At 42.6% G+C, this 22470-nt stretch overlaps 2 protein-coding genes across 3 annotated transcripts in view; both read left to right on the top strand.

The window, feature by feature from the left end:
* The window catches only part of gpr108 (G protein-coupled receptor 108), an 18490-nt gene extending 7770 nt beyond the window's left edge, over positions 1-10720 (top strand). For both annotated transcript variants that reach the window (XM_079864354.1, XM_079864353.1), the window contains exons 11-18: positions 2907-2980; positions 3076-3193; positions 7545-7675; positions 7789-7832; positions 8753-8802; positions 8890-8973; positions 9886-10007; positions 10096-10720. In XM_079864354.1, the coding sequence (XP_079720480.1) occupies positions 2907-2980; positions 3076-3193; positions 7545-7675; positions 7789-7832; positions 8753-8802; positions 8890-8973; positions 9886-10007; positions 10096-10183 (711 nt within the window). In that variant the 3' untranslated portion in view covers positions 10184-10720. The remainder of the gene's footprint in view (positions 1-2906; positions 2981-3075; positions 3194-7544; positions 7676-7788; positions 7833-8752; positions 8803-8889; positions 8974-9885; positions 10008-10095) is intronic.
* A 623-nt stretch (positions 10721-11343) lies between these two features.
* On the top strand, positions 11344-22396 carry soul5l (heme-binding protein soul5, like). Its single transcript, XM_079864389.1, has 8 exons — positions 11344-11438; positions 12708-12773; positions 13401-13485; positions 14421-14541; positions 14621-14760; positions 20700-20863; positions 21661-21755; positions 21834-22396. Coding segments are annotated over exons 1-7 (669 nt in total). The 5' UTR covers positions 11344-11436; the 3' UTR covers positions 21752-21755; positions 21834-22396.
* The last annotated feature ends 74 nt before the right edge of the window (positions 22397-22470 follow it).

Raw genomic sequence — 22470 nt, 5'->3', positions numbered from 1 at the left:
CGCTACAGTCACACTCTCTGGGAAGTGTCAGTGTATTCTCTCTATAGTGTAATCTGAGTGCGACTGAGAGCTGGCAGCAGATCAGTGCAACTGAAACATTGTAGTTAAACAAAGTCATAATCACAATACTCAAATTACAGTACACATTTAGAGCTGAAACAAGCGCAGGCTTCTATCATTGCATCAGATTTAAGCAAAGTAGGCTAAACGTTAACATTGTGTGTCCAGTTTTTCTATACTTTAGAAAGGTTGTGCGTGTCAATAGGTTATGTGTCTTATATTTCATTTGTCAGTGGGTTTATTAACTGAAACATAACAGTGATACAAATTAAACTAAATGATGGTGAAATTAAAACATTGATCAGGACTTGCTAACCGATGTTAGTCGGCAGCGTTTGTGTTTTAGCATTCTTTATTAAGAGTTAAACAGGCTTACAGTCGGTTGTTCTGATTAGCATAATGTTCTTTAATACACAATGAAAACATTTCAACATAAAACATTGCAGTAGAAAAACATTCGGCTACATCAGTGCGGCTTTGCGTGATCATCAGCCGTTCAGCTCGTTCTCCAGCGTTCAGCGCTAGCTCTGTGGTCAACGCTATAGAGAGCGAATCTCAGCTCCACCATCTTCATCATTTTATCTCTAGTTTAATATTTGTCAAAATAAAAACTTTTGAAATGTTCATTTATTGATTCGAAACACTTTTTGGAGATTTGTTGTGTTTGATTTGATCCTGTCATTTTTATTAATAGGCGTTTAGACGATATAACATGCTGTTAACCAGTGCTAGCCGACAGCGTTTATGTTTTAGCGTTCTTGATGCTTAAATAGCTGTTTATTAAAGTCAAGCGTTTTGTTTAATTATCAATGGCACATTACAACATAAATTTGCTACATTCCAGTTGAGCCGCTGCACAGACGACACAACTGATGAAGGAAGATCAGAAAATGAAGAAATTTCATTTCCCATTCAGGAAATTGAGATGACTGACAGTGAAACCCGGCCATAGCAAAAACAGGTCCATACATTGAACAAATCTACACAAAATAACAGACTAACTAAATAGTATTGCTGTTGAAAATGTAAAAGAGCACTAAAATTAATTCAGTTTGAAACCCCATCGCACATTTCAAGGTTTAAATAAAGTGTCGGGACAGTTTATCTATTTAAAACAGGGTTGCATCGAGTTTAGAGTTTATTCCCTTAATGATGCAAAATAAGAAACACAGAATCTGATTCTTGCGACATTTTGATAGTTGGATAACAGATCCAGTAGTTTTAAACTTCAACTGAGTTCCAGGAAGTTAACGCTGGATAATGGAGGGTGACCAAACTCACTGTACAAATGAAATGTAGGAGAGTGCTATAAAAACACATCATACAGCTAATAATAATACTGTATATGTCGCTGCGTGTCATCCACACAAATCACGAAAGAAAGGAAAAACTGCAAGAAATCATTTAGCCTTTGTTGCTTCACAGACACAGAATGAGTTGAGTTCGCCTTCCAATAAGACGAGGGTGATCGTGAAGTAAAGCGCTCTGTGTCTGCGACTCACTCCCGTTCGTTTACTCAACAGTTCATGTTTAGATAAAGCCAGATTGTTGACAATCATATACACACTGCTCAAACATCCTAAAACTCTACAAAACCAGTTGAAACAACTGGATTGAACACTTCAAATGAAATTTTGTGTGAAACACCTTTAAATACATTAAATAAAACTACAATATTTAGGCTCTATTTTAATAAGATATAGAGCCTACATTTGGACACATCGAGAGATTTATCCTTAAGATTATTTTGCCTTTGCCTGCTCATCAGACGGGCTGTCCGACTCTCTCCAGGGGCCATTAAACCTCCTGCACCCCCACGATAAAGCCACTGAACTGCCCCCGCACCCCCCCCCCCCCCACGATGAAGCCACTGAACTGCCCCCGCACCCCCCCCCCCCCCACGATAAAGCCACTGAACTGCCCCCGCACCCCCCCCCCCCCCCACGATGAAGCCACTGAACTGCCCCCGCACCCCCCCCCCCCCCACGATAAAGCCACTGAACTGCCCCCGCACCGCTATTCTAGACATCAGCGTTAGGCTATTAAAGTGTTGATGATGAAGGAATTAAATAATTTAGGCTACATGTGGTGATATTTCTGTCATAAAAGTTTATTAACTAAATATTTCATTATTTCAATAATTGAAAAATTAAAACGCTACTTCGGTTTGGACCAGCTATTTCCAAGCATAACTAAATACAATCTTCAAACACATGTTCATTTGTTGTCAAGAACAAAATGTTCAACTCAATATTGAATTCCACAGGGGTCTTTGGATCCTTACAACCAGGGTGCGATTTGTGAATAAAGTTTTTTTTTTTTTTTTTTTTTTTTTTTTTAATTAATCTCGAACCACTACAGTGCTTTGTGGTGTTACTGTTAAACTACATAACATTTATTGAATAATTATAAACTTAAATTAAACAATATCGCAACATTTCTACAAATAAATTATTTGATCTGTTTTTACATTTTAATTCAGGGTGATTTACATTTAACTAGAGCGAGATTTTCATTCTTGCCTTGTCCTTTCCTCATTGGGAAGGCTATATTGTTTTCGTCTCTATTTTTAACTTTTGATTTTATTTTTCTGTTCTAAAAAATTGTTCTATTCTGTTTACCATAGTTGTAGTATTTCATCGACATTAACCCCACTTACGTTTCAAGATGCGCAATTGCTGCTGTTATGCACGATATCCCTTTGCGCCTCCTGGTGGTCATTTCGCGAATGACTTAAAAATAAACCAGTCGCATTTCAATGGCGGTGGTTTTGCATAAATAACTCTATTAACTGTGATATATTTGTGTTGATTTCCTGCTCTTCTCACTCGTTTGTCTTCCTCCAGATCAACTATCACTTCATCAACTCTGAGGGTCATCCTATCGAAGGCTGGGCCGTCATGTACTACATCACTCACCTGTGCGTATCTCTCTCACACACACACACACACACACACACACACTCTTCCCTTCTGTTCTCAGAACGCATGTTGAATGTCATGTGGTGTGTGTCAGGCTGAAGGGCGCTCTTCTGTTCATCACACTGGCTCTCATCGGCACCGGCTTCGCCTTTGTCAAATACATCCTGTCAGACAAAGAGAAGAAGATCTTCATGATCGTCATTCCTCTGCAGGTGAGTGTGTGAGAGAGTGAGCGAGAGAGTGAGCGAGCGAGAGTGAGTGAGTGTGTGAGTGAGTGTGTGAGTGAGTGTGTGAGTGAGTGTGTGAGTGAGTGTGTGAGTGAGTGAGTGTGTGAGTGAGTGTGTGAGTGAGTGTGTGAGTGAGTGAGTGTGTGAGTGAGTGTGTGAGTGAGTGTGTGAGTGAGTGTGTGAGAGTGAGTGAGCGAGCGAGAGAGAGAGAGAGAGTGAGTGAGTGAGTGAGTGAGTGAGTGAGTGTGTGAGTGAGTGTGTGAGTGAGTGTGTGAGTGAGTGAGTGTGTGAGTGAGTGTGTGAGTGTGTGAGTGAGTGAGTGTGTGAGTGAGTGTGTGAGTGAGTGTGTGAGTGAGTGAGTGTGTGTGTGTGTGAGTGTGTGTGTGAGTGAGTGTGTGAGTGAGTGTGTGAGTGAGTGTGTGAGTGAGTGTGTGAGTGAGTGTGTGAGTGAGAGAGTGAGTGAGTGTGTGAGAGTGAGTGAGTGAGCGAGAGAGAGAGAGAGAGAGTGAGTGAGTGAGTGAGTGAGTGAGTGAGTGAGTGTGTGAGTGAGTGTGTGAGTGAGTGTGTGAGTGAGTGTGTGAGTGAGTGTGTGAGTGAGTGTGTGAGTGAGTGTGTGAGTGAGTGTGAGTGAGTGTGTGAGTGAGTGTGTGAGTGAGTGTGTGTGTGAGTGAGTGTGTGAGTGAGTGAGTGTGTGAGTGAGTGAGTGTGCGAGTGAGTGAGTGTGCGAGTGAGTGAGTGTGCGAGTGAGTGAGTGTGCGAGTGAGTGAGTGTGCGAGTGAGTGAGTGTGCGAGTGAGTGAGTGAGTGTGCGAGTGAGTGAGTGTGCGAGTGAGTGAGTGTGCGAGTGAGTGAGTGTGCGAGTGAGTGAGTGTGCGAGTGAGTGAGTGAGCGAGTGAGAGTGAGTGTGCGAGTGAGAGTGAGTGTGCGAGTGAGTGTGCGAGTGAGTGTGCGAGTGAGTGTGCGAGTGAGTGTGCGAGTGAGTGTGCGAGTGAGTGCGAGTGTGTGAGCGAGTGTGTGAGCGAGTGTGTGAGCGAGTGTGTGAGCGAGTGTGTGAGCGAGTGTGTGAGCGAGTGTGTGAGCGAGTGTGTGAGCGAGTGTGTGAGTGTGTGAGCGAGTGTGCGAGTGAGAGTGTGAGCGAGCGAGAGAGAGAGAGAGAGAGAGAGAGAGTGAGTGAGTGAGTGTGTGTGCGAGTGAGTGTGCGAGTGAGTGTGCGAGTGAGTGTGCGAGTGAGTGTGCGAGTGAGTGTGCGAGTGAGTGTGCGAGTGAGTGTGCGAGTGAGTGTGCGAGTGAGTGTGCGAGTGAGTGAGTGTGCGAGTGAGTGAGTGTGCGAGTGAGTGAGTGTGCGAGTGAGTGAGTGTGCGAGTGAGTGTGCGAGTGAGTGTGCGAGTGAGTGTGCGAGTGAGTGTGCGAGCGAGTGCGCGAGCGAGTGTGCGAGCGAGTGCGCGAGCGAGTGTGCGAGTGTGCGAGCGAGTGTGAGAGCGAGTGTGAGAGAGAGAGTGTGCGAGAGAGAGAGAGTGTGCGAGTGAGAGAGAGAGTGTGCGAGTGAGAGAGAGAGTGTGCGAGTGAGAGAGAGTGCGAGTGAGTGCGAGCGAGTGTGCGAGCGAGTGTGCGAGCGAGTGTGAGAGAGTGTGTGCGAGTGAGAGAGAGAGTGTGCGAGTGAGAGAGAGAGTGTGCGAGTGAGTGCGAGTGAGTGTGCGAGTGAGTGTGCGAGTGAGTGTGCGAGTGAGTGTGCGAGTGAGTGTGCGAGTGAGTGTGCGAGTGAGTGTGCGAGTGAGTGTGCGAGTGAGTGTGCGAGTGAGTGTGCGAGTGAGTGTGCGAGTGTGCGAGCGAGCGTGCGAGCGCGAGCGTGCGAGCGAGAGAGAGCGAGCGAGCGAGAGAGAGCGAGCGAGAGAGAGAGAGAGTGTGAGAGAGAGAGTGCGAGCGAGTGAGTGTGCGAGTGAGTGTGCGAGCAAGTGTGCGAGTGAGAGAGAGAGTGTGCGAGTGAGAGAGAGAGTGTGCGAGTGAGAGAGAGAGTGTGCGAGTGAGAGAGAGTGTGCGAGTGAGAGAGAGTGTGCGAGTGAGTGTGCGAGTGTGCGATAGGCTTGTTGCGATAGTCGGTGTTACCGGTGATACACGGTGTTTAACCCACCTACCGGTCATAGCACTTGACCACCGGCACCGTCACCATCGTGTTGAAGTTTTAGCCTATAGTAATAAAGCACTTAATTCAGTTAGTGACTACGTGCCTTCGTAATTTAGCGTAAGCGGAACGTTCACATATCGCGCCTAAAAACGCATAGAAAACGCTAGGCGCGCCGCGTTCTCCTTTTTCCAAAGCGCTCGGGTGGTTGCGCTCCGGAGGCATCTGTCGTTGCTAAGCTTGGTTCTTGTCACGCGACCTGCGGTGAGCTTGCGGCATTCTGAAAAGTTGAGATGTTTTTATCTCGATGCGGCGCGGACGCGCTTGGAAAAAACGAGCTTCCATTATGAGCGCGCATACCGAGCGCCTACATTTGAAATAACGAACTTGCGCGCGCAAAAGACGCGATATGTGATCAGGCCTTTAAGCAGCAGGTGTCCGATTTCATTTATCATTTGAGGAGAGTGAGGCGAGCTAACTGGCAAAGGATGGCGGAAGATCTGGTTTCAAAGAGAAATGCAAACGTGAGTTTAATTTTTATATTAGTTTTTTTTTTTTTTTTTTTTTTTTGCACTTAAGTGTCCAGTGATTATTCGGGTAGGCTACCTTATTTAACGAAGTTTTTGATGTTTGTTCGTTTCATATTCGATGGTTGTGCGGTGTTTTTTTTTTGTTTGTTTTTTTTTGCTGAAAAAGGCAGGCACTTTATTTAACGAATAGTGATTTTTTTTATATAATTTCTTGTTTGATACTTGCACGATGTGTGCAGTGGTTCGTTTTAATAAATGCACTTTAAAGGTGTTTCATAAGTGCTTTTGTTTAGTTTTTACATGGTGTGTTAAGTTATTATTCATTTTGCAGTAAAGATGTGTGTAATACAAGCGAGTGTCTTATTGTTTTGTGTATTTTTATTAAGAATAAAATAAATTAACCCATGATTAATTCAAACAAATGCTACTGAATTGCCGCTAATTAAAGTGAAAGTAAAATTGAGACGTGTGCACGTCCGCATTTTCGGCCACCCGAAATCCCTGACACGCAACCCCGGTGACACCAGGATTACCGGTTTTTTTACACGTCGATTAACCGGTGGAAAAAATCCGTCACCGCAACATCCCTAGTGTGCGAGTGAGAGTGCGAGTGAGTGTGCGAGTGAGTGTGCGAGTGAGTGTGCGAGCGAGTGTGCGAGCGAGTGTGCGAGCGAGTGTGCGAGCGAGTGTGCGAGCGAGTGTGCGAGCGAGTGTGCGAGCGAGTGTGCGAGTGCGAGCGAGCGTGCGAGAGAGCGAGCGAGCGTGCGAGAGAGCGTGCGAGCGAGAGAGAGAGCGTGCGAGCGAGAGAGAGAGCGTGCGAGCGAGAGAGAGAGCGTGCGAGCGAGAGAGAGAGCGTGCGAGCGAGAGAGAGAGCGTGCGAGCGAGAGAGAGCGTGCGAGTGAGTGTGCGAGTGAGTGAGTGTGCGAGTGAGCGTGCGAGCGAGAGAGAGCGTGCGAGTGAGTGTGCGAGTGAGTGAGTGTGCGAGTGAGTGTGCGAGTGAGTGTGCGAGTGAGTGTGCGAGTGAGTGTGCGAGTGAGTGTGCGAGTGAGTGTGCGAGTGAGTGTGCGAGTGAGTGTGCGAGTGAGTGAGTGTGAGAGAGAGTGAGTGCGAGAGAGAGTGAGTGCGAGAGAGAGTGAGTGCGAGAGAGAGTGAGTGCGAGAGAGAGTGAGTGCGAGAGAGAGTGAGTGCGAGAGAGAGTGAGTGCGAGAGAGAGTGTGTGCGCGAGTGAGTGTGCGAGTGAGTGTGCGAGTGAGAGTGAGAGTGAGTGTGCGAGTGAGTGTGCGAGTGAGTGTGCGAGTGAGTGTGCGAGTGAGAGTGAGAGTGAGAGTGAGAGTGCGAGTGAGTGTGCGAGTGAGTGTGCGAGTGAGTGTGCGAGTGAGTGTGCGAGTGAGTGTGCGAGTGAGTGTGCGAGTGAGAGTGCGAGTGAGTGTGCGAGTGAGTGTGCGAGTGAGTGTGCGAGTGAGTGTGCGAGTGAGAGTGCGAGTGAGAGTGCGAGTGAGAGTGCGAGTGAGTGTGCGAGTGAGTGTGCGAGTGAGTGTGCGAGTGAGTGTGCGAGTGAGTGTGCGAGTGAGTGTGCGAGTGAGTGTGCGAGTGAGAGAGAGCGAGTGAGCGAGAGAGTGAGCGAGTGTGAGAGTGTGTGAGTGTTTGTGTATCTGTTGTCAGACGCTGATGTTGATGTTCTGCTGCAGGTTCTGGCTAACGTGTCGTACATCATCATCGAGGAGACGGAGGAGGGAGCGAGTGAATACGCCCTGTGGAGGGAGATCCTGTTCCTGGTTGATCTGATCTGCTGCGGAGCCGTCCTGTTCCCCGTCGTCTGGTGTGTGTGTGTGTGTGTGTGTGTGTGTGTGAGAGACGTTTCTGTGTGTGAAACTCCTGATCTGCTGCTGTTCTGTGTTATCTGATGGGGTTTCATCCTTCTGTGTCCAACAGGTCCATCCGGCATCTGCAGGAGGCTTCCAACACCGATGGCAAAGGTGTGTGTGTGTGTGTGTGCTTTATTGTTAAGTATCACTATAGTTATTGGCAGAGATATTAATATAATTATCGGTACAGTTATCAGTATAGTTTTGGTATAGTTATCAGTGTATTTATTGTTTATTATCATTGTCAGTATAATAATATGTATAGTTATTGTTAATTATCATTATAGTTATCGGTACAGTATAATAATCGGTATAGTTATTGTTATAGTTTGGGTATAGTAATCAGTATATTAATTGTTTATTATCAGTATAGTAATATGTATAGTCATTGTTAATTACCATTATAGTTATCGGTACAATAATCAGTATAGATGTAAGTATATTTATAGTTATGAGTATAATTATCGGTATAGTAATCGTTATAGTGATTTAGTACAGTTATCAGTGAAATAATCAGTATTGTTATCGGTATAGTTACTGTTAAGTATCACTATAGTTATTGGCAGAGATATTAATATAATTATCGGTACAGTTATCAGTTTTGGTATAGTTATCAGTGTATTCATTGTTTATTATCATTGTCAGTATAATAATATGTATAGTTATTGTTAATTATCATTATAGTTATCGGTACAGTATAATAATCGGTATAGTTATCAGTATATTAATTGTTTATTATCAGTATAGTAATATGTATAGTCATTGTTAATTACCATTATAGTTATCGGTACAATTATCAGTATAGATGTAAGTATATTTATAGTTCTATCTATTGGTAGTTATTAATTATTGTTAGTGGTAGTTATCTGTATAATTATCTTTAAAATTATCAAGATAGTTATTGTTAATTGTTGTTGTTATAGTTCTAATCGGAATTGTTTTTAAGTTATCGTTATTCTTGTTTGTGTATGTGTGTGTGTGTTTGTTTGTTTGTAAATACACAATGCTTGTGTGTGTGTGTTCTCTTGTAGCTGCCATGAACCTGGAGAAGCTGAAGCTCTTCAGACATTATTATGTGATGGTGAGCGGTCTGATCTGTACTCCAGCTGTATTCACATCATTGAGCTGAAGCAGAGTGACAGCGTTGTGTGTGTGTGTGTGTCCTCAGATCGTGTGTTACATCTACTTCACTCGGATCATCGCGCTCCTGCTGAAGGCCACGGTGCCGTTCCAGTGGCAGTGGAGTCAAGAGGTAATACTCGGGAACACTCCAGAGTTAAGCTCCGCCCACAGCGTTCCAGGATCATGCCTCGCATCCTGAGTTTATGCTTACGAAAGTTGCGAGTGTTTCTTTAATCCTGTGGCGGAAACAAGCTTCCACTTGTACTTTTACTACAGCAACAATTATTGCTTATTAGTGCTCTGTGTCGGTCAAAGATTACCAATTTAATTAATAGTTCGATAATATATTTTATTTAATATTTTGTATTTTTAGGGGATTTTATTGTACTAAATTATATTTACACTGTATTTATAATCCATTTATTCATTTTTTGAGCATAGACCTGAAAATTGCATTTCCTATTTAAACTGTGGTAAATATTTAATGCTTTAAAGCAACAGACTGAAGTTTGATCTCTTTTCAAAGACGACACTCGGCAAAATATTGCTGAAGTGAAAAAAGTTGCAGAAATTTACGCAAAAATACTATTTTCAATTTTTATATGAAATATATATTTTCAAAAACATGTTTTACTCTTAAACGGCAAGAAAATCAAAGCCATAGTTAAAAATTTGAGGTTGATATCTCAATAAATGAGCTTTCAGTGAGATGTTGTTCGGCTGCAGTACCAAACGCTTCCACTAGAGGACATTCGCCTCATTCATTTCCAGTGCGCTCAATCTTGACCGCGAGGAGCACAAGTGTGAATATTTAATTCAGGACCATTTAACCTTTTCAAACGATGTCCATGATTTTTTTGTGTGTGTTCGCATAGCAAGTGCCAAAACCTTTACCAAGTTGCGTACCATTCCGATGAAGTAAAAAATAAAAATAAAAATGAATGTACACTCTTTTTACTGAAGAGCAGCAGAAAATAATCTGTGTAAATGAATATATTGAGCCCTCCTTAAAACCTGGTGCCATTTCGTCTTGTGTTTGCAGTTTTTAGTGGAGGTTTCTACTCTGATCTTCTTCGTCTTGACGGGATTCAAGTTCCGTCCAGCATCAAATAACCCGTATCTCCAGTTGCCTCAGGACGAGGAGGACCTGGAGATGGATGAAGTGTAGGTCTCTCTCTCTCTCTCTCTCTCTCTCTCTCTCTCTCTGTGTGTCATAAGTTCAGTGTGTGATGTCTCTTCTCTCCGCACACAGTATAACAGAATCGGGAGCGTTGGAAGGCATCCACAAGGTGAAGAAAACGTCTAACGGCCGAGAGAGACAGAGAGAGGTTGCGTTGTGAGTTTCATATCGAAGAGGGTGGAGCCTGGACTTTAAGCTCCTCCCCTTCCAGGGAAACCACAGACTCGCTATGCAAGTGAAATAAAGACGGGATGGGAAAACCGTGAGAGAATAAAGCGCACCTGACACGACTTCCGTCAGATTTCCGTGAGAGAACGAGCTGATTTTCCCATACGGACTCTGGGACGGCGGTGACGGACTGAATCTTTCGCTTTGGTTTACAGTTATGATATGGTCACTGCTCTGTCCGTTAATTCGTTTGCTAATTTTTTCTTTCATTCCAAAGAATTGCAATCATTATACTGGATGTGCTCAATTAATTTGATTTTAGCCTTCTTTAATTTCCTATTATTATTATTTAACCGAAGCTGTTTGATGCTGTTTTTTTCTGAATTGATGTTACTGTTTGTATATCATGTTTTTTCTTTTGTTGTTGTTTCTTTTTATTAGACGGCTGGAGATTTTTGTTGTTGTTGTTGTTGTTCATTAAACAGGTTGGTTACCCAGACACCATCAGTTTTTCCTCAGACAGATGGAATAGGTGGATTTTCGGTCGTTATATAAATATCTTTAATGTGTGTTTCACCACAGTCCAGGACTGTTAACATTTATATTCTGTCTTGGATGAAGTTCCTGAGAATTTTATCAGACATGTGATAACAATTCGCACCAATAACGATTGTCTTTTGCTTCTTTGGAGTAGGTTGTGATATATTTCTAAATATTTTTCTGATGACTCCATCTACTCTGTGATTGAAATGAATCCTGTTATAAATGGACTAACCGCGTATGTACTGCGCATGCGCGAACTGCAGCGTTGCCGCTAAAACCAACGGTCTACACTGAAAGCGCGCGAAACTTCACTCATTATAATATAACGTTGTAATTCGGTGCAGTATAGACACGGTTTTAGACGTGAGAACTAAACTCCAGTTTTTAGTCCCTTCTTCAATGATTTTAGTCTGGTTAATATTTCCACAAACTGTCTGAGAAATAAACTTTTCCTGCTTGATTTAAATTGCTGGTTTATCATGTGAATTGTGTTCGAGTTTAAAATAAATCAAATAACTTAAATGTCGACTTGTTTCTTTGGCTTGTGAATATGTGACGAAAGAGTTTATTTCGCGCTTCAGCAGCAGCACGCGCCCCTCTCGTCTCGTGCTCGAGCACACCCGCACGCGCAGAGGATCGTGCATGCGCTCCGGTGCTGATGTCATCCGCCCAGTTTCATCTCTCGGTTTCAAATAAACCACAATGTAAGTATAAAATAATATGTGCATTTGGTTTTGAAACAGAAATATGTGAATGTTAAAGATGTGAGGATTGCTGTAATTCACTGAGTTTGCATGGGCAGTTTTGATGAATGCCTGAAATCTTAAAAGTTTTTACTGCATCTGCCTTAAATTAGGCTATGATGGACCGAGTTATCTGGACTTGGTAATGTTTCAGATGAATATTAATATTTCTTGTAATATTCATATTTGCATTTAGAAATAGACCAGTTCAAATAAATGTTTTATGACAGTGATGTTGGTGATCGATGAGGGTGTTTCGGGATTAAGTTTCTCCGCAGTGCGGTGTGTGTGTGTGTGTCTGAGAGAGAGAGAGTGTGTGTGTAAGTGTAAGTGTATAAACCAGGACCAGATGAAAGTTTCTATTCTTGGCTTCTCTCAGGGACTCTATTTATGATACAGCATTTTCTCTCTTTCTCGCATTATTCAGTTTTAAATTTTTATTTCCAAATAGTTTAATTATTAGTAATGAATAAATGTTTGTTTATTCATTTTAGTGTTTTAGTCATAATTGTATGGAAGCCCATTCCTGCTCAAAATAAATAAAAAATTGCCTTTTGGAAATTAGTTTTTTTTTTTTTTTTTTTTTTTTAAGTCATAATTGACATTTATATCTTATAATTATGACTTTGTGTCATAATTTATTATGTCATAATTTCCTTTTTTAGTCATAATGTTGACTTTTCGTCAGATAAATATGACTTTTTGTGTCATAATTACGTCTTACCGAAGCATGAGTTGTTTGTTTTGTTGTTTTGTTTTCCAGAAATGGTTGTTGATATGAATAGTTACAGCTCATTGATACAGTGATTGTTACAGTATTACACAGAGATGCACATTCTGGTGAAATCAGTCCATTTCTGTTATTTTTGTAATCTCACATTATTAGAAATATATCTTACCTGTGATTTTGCTGGCAAAACACGTTTGTTTCTGTTGCAAGAATTTGGCAAATTATTGATGAAATATTGAACTTGACGAGACATTTATGTGTATGTTAGTATTTATTTTAATGTTTAAAATATTTGTATTTTCATATATATATATATATATATATATATATATATATATATATTCTGTGAAACACAAAACAAGATTTTTTGTGTTTTTTTTGTCCATGTAATGTAAGTCAATGGGGTCCAATGTCATTCTTCACAATATCATAAAGTCAAGTATTACAATATCAATATACATCAGAATCGACGTGTGACCGAGTATTGTGTGTGTTTCCAGGAGTCTGTGTGTTCTGACGCTGCTATCGCTGCTGTCGCTGGAGTCACTGGCCGTCAGCAGCGTCGGGTCAGATATTCCTCATCATTATTAACTAGAGGTGTAACGATGCCCTCATGTCACGATACGATACTGAGCTCACCATGCGGTATTATTGAGATACTCCAATACATATGGTAAAACGTTAACAAAAAATTTACTTTTGATTAAAATGCTAAATTTGGTTTTACATTGTGTGTAAATGAATATTCTTGGACTTGGTGCTGGAAACCCAAAGCACAGGACAATAGAGACGCCAGAATAACAATATTCATGATTCTGAAGCTGAAAATACTGGATTATTTTAGATGAATATGCTTGCACTCTTTCACTGACTAGATATGTTATCAGTAAAACGTGGCCAACATTATTTTAAAATATTATTTTAAGACATTTGGCATTATCAGGACCCACTAACATTCCCCCACTGCATTATTATACATAATATTCAACATTATATATAGTAGTTTAATGTAGTATTGATACTAAAACTTTCTCTCACACAGTAATTTTGGGTGAACTACACACAATACATAGTTGCATTTTTGTATTGCGATATATTGTGACACGATATATTGTTACACCCCTATCATTACCCCTGTGCGGGAGGCCAGCAGGACAGTAACCCGTGTGTGTGTGTGTGTGTGTGTCCCGCAGCCCCAGTAACTCGTCCAGCAGTTTCTGCAGCGAGTCTAGAGAGTGTCTTCAGTTCGAGCTGCTCTGCAGGACGGACGAGTACGAGGTCAAACGAGCATTGATGAGTTAAATCAAAGACTAGAGAATGAACAGTGTTGAGGAAAGTTACTTTCAAAAGTAATGCATTACAATATTGCGTTACTCCCATAAAAAGTAACTAATTGCGTTACTTAGTTACTTTTTAAGAAAATTATTGCGTTACATTACTTTTGTGTTCCTTTTCCTCACCTGGGCTGGGCTTGCTTGCTTGTTTTTTAATAACAATAAAAAAAAGTTATATTTGTGGCAAATGTTCAGGCACTTTCACACAAAAAGTGAAATGTATAAGCCTTAGGCTGAAGGAAATGCATTGTTAAGAAAATTAAAAATGACAATTTTCATGTTTCCACATTCAAAGAGATAGGAGCTGCACTTGCATGTTTCCAAAATGGCTGTCGATTGAAATGACTTGTCTTAAGCCTCATCCTTCACTTGGGTCATCTTGACCCGGAAAATATTTTAGAAATTTTTTAAAGTGTTCATCAAAATTCAAACTAAAAATGCTAAAACTTTACCAAAACATTTTTTTATAATGTCTACATGTGTATATGAATGAAGAGAGCTGACTTTAGGACTCAGCGGAACAGCTCATTTGCTCCATATAGAGCTATAAGTCATGAAATATAACGTTCAATTATTATTATTTGTGAGAAGTTTTGAATTTAAGTTGAAAGAATGTGAGGAATGTGCTTAAATGACTGTTTATTTTTTATTTATTGATCAAATCTAGTAATTTAAAGGTAAATAAAATAAAAAAAAATAAAAAAAAAAATTGCAGAAAAAATAGAAAAAATAGTATCAAAATTAAATTAAATAAACTCACTGAAAAAAAAAAAAAGTATAATTTTAGGGCTTTGGGTCGTTTTGACCCGCGAGGGAAAGATGAAGGCTAAAGAGACTGTGGTTGAATGTGAAGTCTGACAAGTGTGTGTGTGTGTGTAGGTGCGCCGCTACTCGTCCTCGCGCTGGGTCTCCACGGACGCGGAGGCGTATTTCCTCGGCGTTGGAGCCGCCATGGCCTTCAGACGCCTCTATCATTACATCTCTGGAGCCAATAAAGAGGGTCTGTGAGCACGTTCATATCATAAACGTGCTGTCAGGCGAACCGACTGACACAGCTCTGTGTGTGTGTGTGTGTGTAGGTGTGACGTTTGAGATGACGGCTCCGGTGCTTGTTGAAGTTCCCGAGGAAGTGAAGATGTGGGAACCGGCGATCTACACGCTCAGCTTCCTGTTGCCGTCAGCCTATCAGGAGCGTCCGCCCACTCCCACCAATGAGAAGGTGACGTCCAGAAGCTCCACCCATTTTTTTACAGTCTATGGCAGCGACATGGAAAATAACACTGCAATATTTATTACAATAATACATTTAGTTAAATGCTGCTGTTTTCTAGTTGTATTGGTGGTATCTAGTTGTATTGGTGGTATCTAGTTGTATTGCTGCATCAGGTTGAAAGCATTATAACTCATTTGAACAAACTAGTTAACTCTTTCCCCGCCGTTGAAGGTGATTTCTGTGTTTTCACTGTTATACGGTAGGGGGCGCTATTACACATCTCCTGAAAGAGTACTGAATCTCCTGATCACATGTGAAGAAGAAGCAGAAACAAGCTATATCATATGTAAGCAGATGCATATGTAAAATAACATGATCATCAACATTAAACGGCATATAAATCAAAACTGCCTAATGTAACTGAATGAAACGTCGATCCAGGACGAGCTACAGGACTGTGAAGCATTAGGGGTGTTGATGGACTCCATCTGTGTTTGATCATCGCTCTGATTCTGATCCAGATGTAGTCTTTGACAAAAACGTGATTTAGCTCAAGATATTTTTCACCTTTTTGTAATGAAACTTACCCACATTCAAGTGTTGCTAAAATTGTGGAATACACCTGTTGGTTGCTTTCCTCGGTTCCCCGTTTGGGTATCCATAGCTTTTAGCCAGAAACAGATGTCGTCAGGTGTCCCCAACCTTCCTTGAGTGTTTCGACCCTTAGGCCCTGTGTCCACCAAAGCGTTTTTTCACACGGCTGGTGTATTTTTCCAGTAGTTTTCAATCGGAGTACCGCGTTTTTACTAGGGATGCACCGAATCCAGATTTTTTGGGTTCGGCCGAATACCGAATCCACTGTTTAAGATTCGGCCGAATCCGAAACCGAATACCGAATCCTACCTTATCCTTATTCCATTAACATTAAGATTCCTTCATGCACAACTCGTATTCTTTTGGATGTTTTAGACACAAATGTTTTAACATCGGCGATGTTGTGTACTGCTTAGGGTCCTTGCCACCACGAGACAAATCGGCATTGCAAACTGAACATAAAGCTCGACTTGAATCGCCTTCTTTTGGTTGAAAGTACTGCCAAACAAAACTTTTTTGCTTACGAGTTCCATTTTCAGATTCTCACAGCCTACTACATTCGAGCGGTCCTATGTAAACACCTTCACGTATACGGCTGCGTGACGTCGACCAGCGTAGCGCAAGCCTATGGTTCGGTTCGGTGGAAAAAAAATCTAAGGTTCGGCCGAAACCGAACCCCGTCAAAAAGCCCAGGATTCGGCCGAATCCTGGATTCGGTGCACCCCTAGTTTTTACAACGCCAGGAGCGTAACGAGGCGCTGAGCGTGTATTTCAGCGTTTTTTACTGATCGCCGAGAGTTGAGGAATGCTTAACTTTGGGTAAAATGTAGCGCTCATCACTCACTTTTTACCCAGCCGTCCAATCACAGTGGAGAAGGGGCGGGACAAATAACACACTGACCAACTGCCACATTCTGCTTGTACAACATCAACAGATGACAACAAGAAGCATAATAACAGAACAAAATCATTTAAAACAAGAGCCAGACCAAATATGTTACATTGTATCGACATTTTAATATAGAAACAACACAGAAACAAACTATCTGTGTTCTCTCTTACTCCATATCCAGCATGAAGCTCGTTCAGCCTCTTCTCCCATCCACCGAGTATCTTCTTGCTCTTCTCGTCCATGTCTAAAGCCGACAGCAGCCGCTGTGCTGATTTGGCAGGAAAGCCTCTGCAACCTATGTCCACAGGGAACAGCCATGCCTTCCATCCCTTGTCTTTGCACTCTTGGATTAAAGGCTGATATTTCAAGGCCGTCCTCACAGCCCTCCTCCCATGGACACGGTCAGCTTGATTAGGATGATTTTACGGTCTTTGGCTGACCACAGGACGATGTCTGGGCGAAGAGCTGTGTGGACCAACTGCAGCCTCTCTCCGATGTCGACTCTCATTTCCCAAGAGCTCGGGGCTTGCAGCAGGTTGGAGTTTGCCATGATTGCAAAGGGCCTGTGCCCGGTTGTATAATGTACCTTAAATGTAATTTTCCCTTAAGAACTCCCTTAGGTTTCCTTTAAACTTAAAGGTGCTCTAGGTAACTTTTTAACCTTAACTGAACATCTTCAGAGTCAGTGGAATGGTTATATTACTTATTTCGGGTTGAATGGTGGTGGTTTCGCACCCCCCTGGTGCCCGAGAGCGGAAAAAACTCACTTGCAACTTTGGGACGCGGGTCGGCGTCAGGAAGTATCGCGTGATATCAGGTCTCGCGATGTAACGAATTGCTTGACGGCACTGCACACGTACACGCCCCTATTCAAGCACCGGCTAGCTATAAGCAAAGGGCAATGATAGATTGAGTTATGGCTGAGGCTGAGCCTGTAAAAAAGAAGCAGAAAGCTAGGAAATCTTTGTCGGAGGACCAACGAAAGAGGAAACGGGAGACTGACCGAGCAAGAAGTCAGACTCCAGTAAATATATCGGACCGGCTTTTTCAGAATGGTGAGAACTGAGAGAAACAGAAGCCTGCAAAACGGATGCTGATCCTGCTGTTGCACTTGTAAGTTAAGTATCTTTGGAATAAACTGTGTTTAATATTTAAATTTCAAGTAATTGTGACCTCAGGATGTTTGCTATTGTCTGTAAAGGTTTTTATTATGATCGCTGTCTGTTAGGGGCTTACTAGTACGCTAGATACTATAACTTTGATGTTAGCATTGTCATAGCAAACATGTTTGATTTCTGTAGTTGTTTGGCCGTTCCTCTGTCGGTTTTATTCGTGTAACTTACACTTTTATTTTATGTCACTAAGTCAACGCGTCTGATAATAGGCAATATCAGACGCGCAAAATGTTGCACATATCATGATCGAGCTAGAAAAAACGTTCTGATGTTTTCTTAGACAAGCAAAGGTAAACCGTCATTCTACCAGATGAACTTATAGACCTTGCTAATATAACTTTAGACAAATATTAGCCTCCGATATATATATATTTTTTATGCTCATGCCCACTCTCCCAAAAACAAACAAACAAACAAACACGAAAGCAGTAGTTCGCCTCGTTCAGATCGTTCGTTCCCGGTAAAAATACTAGTATGCATGACAACACAATAAATAAAAAAATCGCCATCAGTTGGAAAGAAAGTATTGCTTTACTTGCCTCGGTAGACATAACTGGTTTTGAAATAGCCGGTTCCTCTGCTCAGCTAGGTTGACAGCTGATCAGCTGGGTTGCTCGTGGCGAGGGGGGAGGGACAACAGTTCGTTTTTACGACAAGAGTGTTTGAAAGCATTATACTACCAGACACTAGGGGGAGCTCGTAGAGAAAAAACACTCAGACTTGCATAGTGTCCCTTTAAGGGTGTTGCAAAAAATAACCCTTAAGTGTTACTTAAGTGAAATTCTTAGGGTGTATGATGTTTCACCTAAAGAAACCCTTAAGTATCTATTTTTCCCTTAAGTAATCTCTTAAAAAATGTTGCATAAAGCCCCTTAACTGTAATTTTCTTAAGTATAACATAAGGTTTGGAAAACTCCACTTTAAGTGTTACACGGAGCTAGCAGGTTCAATCCAAGTCTTCTAACGAGACGTGATCAGCCACTTTATATGATAAACAATTTTAATTTAGCAGTTTTTTCACATATAAACAAATAAAGCACATCTTATATGTTCAACGCAAGCTCAAACGTGCGCGTATCACGAGCAAGAACAAACCTCATTGGTTTGAGCTTCCGAAACAGAATCATATGGATTACTTTTATGTCTTTCAATAAATGGACAGAAATGATGAGCAAATATTAAAAATATCTTTATTTGTTTCTAAAGATGAATGAAAGTCTTATGAGTTTAGACCAACATGTGGGTGAGTATAATGACAGAATTTTCAATTATGAGTAAACTATCATTTTGAGTTTCTGTCTCATCTGGTCCTTCTCTTTCATATTTGGTTTTCTTTTTTGTTTTCCTTATCCATGTTATGCTGTTTTCTGTGAAACTTACCGCTATCTGTCTTAACAAACCACATGTCCATGGCAGCAATCGAATTTTACTACGGCAAAACCAGGGTCGCTGTCGTTAAACACTTAACGGTTTCCCTTACCTAAGAGAACCGTTTAAGGGATTATATGCAACACCCTTAAGTAATTATTTTAGCTGAGGGAAATTACGCCTTATGTCTCATACTTAAGAGAAAAACTTAAGATGCTTCATGCAACCGGCACTGGCTCCCTCCTTGATGAAGGTGATAGTTTTCCTCTCGTCTGTGCCACCTGGTCTCTTCTTCCACCTCTCTCGCTCTAGTGTGTCGGCGAGGGACAGGAGCACCTTGTCATGGCACCGCCTATAGTGGCCTTGGGTTAAAGATGTTTTGAACCCTGACGATATGTGAGCCAGTGTCCCCTTTTGACCACAGAGCTTGCAGCACGGGTCGTCCCTCAACCCCAAGGTTTGCCAGTGAGGCGGTGAAAGAAGGGTGTTGTATATATGGAGCGTAACAGGAAGGCCACAACTCTGCTCATGTGATCTTACGCTTGGGCAGATCCCATTTTGTCCACGCTCCCTGGGATGCTTGTTCCACTGCTCTGGACAAACGCCTCTGATCCTCTTGAGCTCGGATTTCTGACTGGACCATGCCTCGCTTGATCTTGTTCTTGCGTTCCCAAACTGTTGGGAATGTGTTGACCCCAGGCCTTGACGTCCTATGCAGGGGTTGCCAATGATGTCGCGCAAATCCAGTGAGCTTTTGGCCTGTTGGTCTGATCTTGTTGTGATGCCTGCTTGCTTCATCTGGACGTCTTTGGAATTTCTCAGACTTTGCATTTTGCCATCTTGAACTCCCCCACGACAGATGACTGAGGGAGCTGCAGTTGTGCTGAACGGGGTGTAGAGGCACATCGAAGACAACCTTGGAGGAGTCCCCAACCATCTCTGCAGGTACTTGTTGGTTTTCCTCTCAATGCCTCATACGACTGTTAAGGGGAACTCATAGACTGAGAGGAGCCAAATAAGGTTGATAAACCAAGGTTTTGAATTTTCCAGGGAGTCCAGACTTGTCAATGTTCTTCAACCAGTCTTCGGTTCAACCAGTCACTGAACCACTTTCCCAAGCACTTTATAGGGCTGTCCTCAATGGGTGGAATGACCTTGCCTTGAACTTGGAGACCAAACTTACTCGTGACTCTGCCCTTCCTGATCACCAGCCTTAGTACTTCCTGCCCTTAAATGACAACCTTGCCCAAGTGGCTGCCAATGCCCATCTCGCTTGGACATGTATCACAGTTGTTATTGTTAGGTCTTCTATGAAACCCCGCAGCACTGGCTGAATAATGCCTGACTCCAGGGCTATGCTTTCCACTGCTGTTATGAGAAGGTTCCTGCCCATGATAAAGAGGATTGGGGAGATGGTGCATCCCATTGGGATTCCCTTTTGGCGATCCTGCCAACTGGCTGTCCACTGGACTGATGTAAACCTCAGTTTGATCCCTCCTAGATAGCTGGTGATCATTTGTTGAATAGCAACTGGGATGTGGTAAAGGTCGAGTCCGAGCTGGATGAGATCGTGTGGGATAGATCCATAGGCATTCCCTAGATCTAACCAGACGACTGTTAGATCGCCTTTCTTCTGTTCGGCCTCTCGGATCAACTGGCTGATCATTGATGTGTGTTCCTGACAGCCTGAAAAGCCTGGGATTCCACCTTTCTAGATGCAAGTATTGATGCAATTATTCTGCATCATGCAGGCGGTCAACCTTCTTGCTTCAATATGAGAGTCACATTGATTAGTAACAGAAACTGGGCAAAACCTGAAAGACTTAATTTTGCTTTATTTACATTATTTTTAATTCTAAAGTTTCCAATAAAAAACAGCATGTCATGTGATGTCAGTGTGTGTGGTGTTTTTTCAGCTGTATTTCACGGAGATGCCCGACATGGACGTGTACGTGAGGAGTTACGGCGGCTGGATGCTGTCGATCACGTCTCGACTCCACACACACCTGCTGAGCCGAGCGCTGACCAGAGCCCACGCGCACTTCAACCACACACACCACTACGCCGTGGGCTACGACAGGTCTCGACACACACACACACACACACACAACACACACACACACACACACACACACACACACACACACCTACACACCTACACACCTGCTGAGCCGAGCGCTGACCAGAGCCCACGCACACTTCAACCACACACACCACTACGCCGTGGGCTACGACAGGTCTCGACACACACACACACACACACACACACACACACACACACACCTACACACCTACACACCTGCTGAGCCGAGCGCTGACCAGAGCCCACGCGCACTTCAACCACACACACCACTACGCCGTGGGCTACGACAGGTCTCGACACACACACACACACACACACACACACACACACACACCTGCTGAGCCGAGCGCTGACCAGAGCCCACGTGCACTTCAACCACACACACCACTACGCTGTGGGCTACGACAGGTCTCGACACACACACACACACACACACACACACCTGCTGACCAGAGCCCACGCGCACTTCAACCACACACACCACTATGCCCTGGGCTACGACAGGTCTACACACTCACACACACACACTAACACACACACACAACACTCACACACACACACACATTATTTGTTCCTGGTTTTGTTCTGTACTATTATTCCAGAGAAATACAGGGATTTGCTTAAATTTCTGAAAGAACTTTTCAGTTCACGACACGTCATTTTCAGCTTTATGTCTACAGCACTTTATACAATATAGATCGTTTCTAAGCAGCTTCACAGTAATAAACAGGAAAATAACCTAATCGATGCAAACGCTTCTTATTTATTAAGATGTTTGTGTGTGTGTGTGTCAGTCCTCTGAAGCTGCTGAACAGGCACAACGAGGTGTGGTACGTTGCTGAAGGAGAGCCGGTCTGCGGATCCAACCCGACTGACGCACACTAAACGGGTAACACACACTTACTGACACACATCTGGCTGGAGTTTCACACTATACTAACTGGATTTCCTTCCTTTACTCTCACAGGAAGCGGATGAACGTTATGAATGTGTGTGTATGGCAGAAAACAGACGTCCACAAACACCAGCCTGAAGGACACACAGATCTCCTCATGTGCTGTAATAGTGAACGTGCAATAACCTGCTTCAGCTCAATAATGTGTGTTTTAGTGTTGTGTGCTCATCGATGGCTAATAAACTGAATAACTGCTTTGTGTCTTTTCTGGTTAGTGAAATATTGTATGACTATTGAAAGATTATGTGTATTTTTCAGTCATCTTTAGTCAGATGCATTTACATTGTGACTATGCCTCAGATGCAATCAACTCTGTGTCTGTGAAGGTGTGAACCAATGGTTCGTACAGACGTATGGCCAATAGAAACTGATGGGTGTGAATGACGAAGAACAACATTGCTCAGTGTAGATCACTCTCCTGTGGGAGGTCCTGACTGTTTTCCTTAGTATGTCCCTTTTGTCTTCATGTATAATGTTCAGAGCTTTGGGTTAAGACTCTTTGAAGGCCGACACGCTAACATCGCTGCTGAAGAACTGCGCTACACTACTACCTTCAATAAATTCTCTGAACTCTGGTCAAGCTTACTTATTTTATGTATTAGAGAACTCTAGTACATTGGCGAGCCACCCTAACGACCGCTCAGCCAAA

This window comes from Squalius cephalus (genome assembly GCF_949319135.1).
Source record: "Squalius cephalus genome assembly, chromosome: 2".
Lineage (NCBI taxonomy): Eukaryota > Metazoa > Chordata > Actinopteri > Cypriniformes > Leuciscidae > Squalius > Squalius cephalus.
Note: the sequence above shows the minus strand (reverse complement) of the source record. Positions and strands in the feature narration are given on the sequence as shown.

Bases quoted from the DNA above. Each gene is read 5' to 3' on its own strand.
- soul5l (XM_079864389.1), top strand. The intron at 12,774-13,400 runs GTCAGATATTCC...TGTGTCCCGCAG, and splicing joins CTGGCCGTCAGCAGCGTCGG to CCCCAGTAACTCGTCCAGCA. The intron at 14,761-20,699 runs GTGACGTCCAGA...GTGTTTTTTCAG, and splicing joins CCACTCCCACCAATGAGAAG to CTGTATTTCACGGAGATGCC.